This window comes from Colobus angolensis, unplaced genomic scaffold (assembly GCF_000951035.1).
Source record: "Colobus angolensis palliatus isolate OR3802 unplaced genomic scaffold, Cang.pa_1.0 Scaffold11, whole genome shotgun sequence".
Lineage (NCBI taxonomy): Eukaryota > Metazoa > Chordata > Mammalia > Primates > Cercopithecidae > Colobus > Colobus angolensis.
Window position 1 is genome coordinate 3,109,001 of NW_012112030.1, and position 2,848 is coordinate 3,111,848.

The 2,848-nt window shown below is 45.5% G+C and overlaps 1 protein-coding gene across 1 annotated transcript in view; it reads left to right on the top strand.

Annotated features, from left to right (window-relative positions):
• The first annotated feature begins 311 nt into the window (after positions 1 to 311).
• Positions 312 to 2,848, top strand: part of DPPA3 (developmental pluripotency associated 3) — a 9,794-nt gene continuing 7,257 nt past the window's right edge. Inside the window, exon 1 of the mRNA XM_011952615.1 lies at positions 312 to 493. Coding sequence (XP_011808005.1) covers positions 409 to 493 — 85 coding nt within the window. The 5' untranslated portion in view covers positions 312 to 408. The remainder of the gene's footprint in view (positions 494 to 2,848) is intronic.

Here is a 2,848-nt window from a genome sequence, read left to right on the forward strand (position 1 = left end):
AACAAGAAAAAAAACAATTTATATGTAAGGCAACCTTAGGGAGACAGAACAACGAAAGAGAGGGTTTTATAAATTTTCTAGCAGATATGACATAGGACATATTATTTTAATGCAAAGCAGATGAAGAACTACTCTACTAGTCTAAACTACGCCCATTAACCTTTAATCATTTGGATCCCCTTAATCCTCTAATCATTGGATCATTAACATTCAAATATCCTGGAAGATTGGCTTATCTGTATTTTAAGAGGAAGCCGGACCTATATTTTACGTCGGTTCTTTGACCATTGGTTGGAGCTCCGGTTTTCAGCCTCTTTCCGGGCTACCTTGTAGCAATTTGAAGGTCAGTCATCAGTTTCTGTTTGGTTTCAAAGATCCAGGAGAAGCTTAGTGTTGTTCAAGACGCAGATGGACCCATCACAGCAGTTTAATCCAACCTCCATCCCAGAGTCTTCACAAATGCTTACCCAAGAAAATTCTCGGGACGATTCAGGTAAGTCAGATAATGCCCTTCTTGACTCTAAGACTATAGCGGGGTTGGGAAGTCAAAAGGCTGCTGTCTTTTTTTTTTTTTTTAATGTTGACTTCAGTCTTTGGAAGAGGAACGTATTTAAGTAAACCTCAAACCAGAGGGAGTCCAGCTTCCTCCAGTGAGAATAAAAGCGGTGATGGTGGTGGTGAGAATTATTTTTTTCACTATGCTTAGGAGTACTTTAGATTTCTAAGACCAGTTTCTGGGGAGAAATAATTGGAATCACAAAACGCGGCTCATAGCGTGGTTGCATCAGCATCTACCCCAGCAGCAACACATGTCAGGAACGGTAAAAAGGAACAAATACAGAGACCAAATAAAAGATAGGAAAAAAAAAAAATGAAAGAATATGAGAAACTTAAGTTGAACCTAAAGTTTTTCTTTTTTCTTTTTTTTTTTTTTTTTGAGACGAGAGTCTCGAGAGTCTCGCTCAGTCACTCAGGCTGGAGCGCAGTGGCGCGATGTCGGCTCACTGCAACCTCCGCCTCCCAGGTTCAAGCCATTCTCCTGCCTCAGCCTCCAAAGTAGCTGGGATTACAGGAATGTGCCACTACGCCTGGCAAATTTTTTGTATTTTTTGGAGAGACGGGGTTTCACTATGTTGGCCAGACCGGTCTCTATCTCTTGACGTCGTGATCCGCCCACCTCGGCCTCCAAAAATGCTGGGATTACAGGCGTGAGCCGCCGCCCGCAGCCTATTTTTATTTTTTATTTACTTATTTTTTTGACAGTGGGTCTCTCCATGTTGCCCAGGCTGGTATCGACCACCTGGGTTCAGGCCATCCTCTTGCGCAGCTGGGACTGCAGGCGTGCGCCACTGAGGCCGGACTCTAAGCCAACATTTTTGAGACTGGCTTTCCAGCTAAATGTACCCTTCAGGAATGTTAATAAACAGACCAACAGCTTTATCGGGGAAATGGAAGGGAGAGGCTGTAAACGTGCTTCGTAATGTAAATTAGTAGCAGGACCTACACCGGAGGGCGGCTTACCTAGAAACTGCTGGGGTATGTCTGCTCCCTGATAGGCCAGGTCTTCCGGTGGAAGAACTCCTTTCTTCTTACAGCAGCACCCAAGCGTGGGCCTGACCACAGAAGCTTTCCACGTGGCTTGAAGTCTTATTTATGACCCTGACGGCGGGGCTGGGTGTCTAGGGTGGTGGCGGCAGAAACCCTGGAGCCGACACCCGCGACTTCCCAATGCCAGGAGGTCTGGGAACTGGACCGCTGGCGCGCTGACGCCCTGTGCGCCTGATCTTGGCTGTGTCCCCTGCGTCCAGAAGAAAGAATGCTGGTCCGTATATCCGAGTGGGAAAGAAAAATGAATTAACGTATCCCCAGTCTCTCCCTTTCCTTGCGTCTTAGTACCTGATAGTTCCACAAAGGATCCTCGTTTCTATGTGCACAGGTCCCTAGACTTTGAGAATCGATCTCAAACTTTGATTATGTTTAATACTTTCACATATACAGGGCAAAAAAAAAACAACACACAGGGGGCAGTTAACAATAACCTTATTATATGAGATATGAGTATGTATGGGATACACATCGTAGTTCGGATGAGAAAGGAAGAATGAGTGGTTGATTTCCCCAAATAATTGAGTTTGAGTGAAGAGATCTAATACCATGAAGGAGCTGGGCAACTAAATTAGGGCTAACTGGAGAGGGTAAGAGACGCCTCGACTGCCCAGTTTTGCTTAAGGATGAGGATTCTGGGAGAAAATAGTATATGGGTTTTTCTTGTCTGTTTCACAAGATTCCACACACAGTATGTAATGCTTGTGAGACACTAGGCACACTAGGCACACTACAGGCACAGTAGGTAATGCTTGTGAGACACTCAGTGGATCTCTACGTGTAAGAGAACAGTAAAAGGTAGCTCAGGGCAGGGTGTGGCACACGCTTGTAGTCCCAGCTACTCTGGACGCTGAGGTGGGAGGATCGCTGGAGCCTGGGAGTTGGAGGCTGCAATGAGCCATGATCGTGCCACTGCACTCCAGCCTGGGTGACAGAGTGAGACCCTGTTTCAAAAAATAACAGTCTAGAGACCAAGGGATTGCAGTCATCCCTCGGTTATACTCTGGGAATTGGTTCCAGGACATCCCCAACATCTGTAAATGGTAAAGTACCACAGTAGGCCCTGAGAAACCTTCAGAAAAGTTAATAATGTGTGTGGGGAGTTTGAATTTTGTGATTGGTTGGAAAAAATTCTCGTGTAAGTGGGACCCACAGTTTAAAGTTTAAACCTGTGTTGTTCAAGGGTCAGTGGTGTTACCATGTGCCTCTGTACAAGTGATTTCTTCCTGCCTTGACTTCCTGC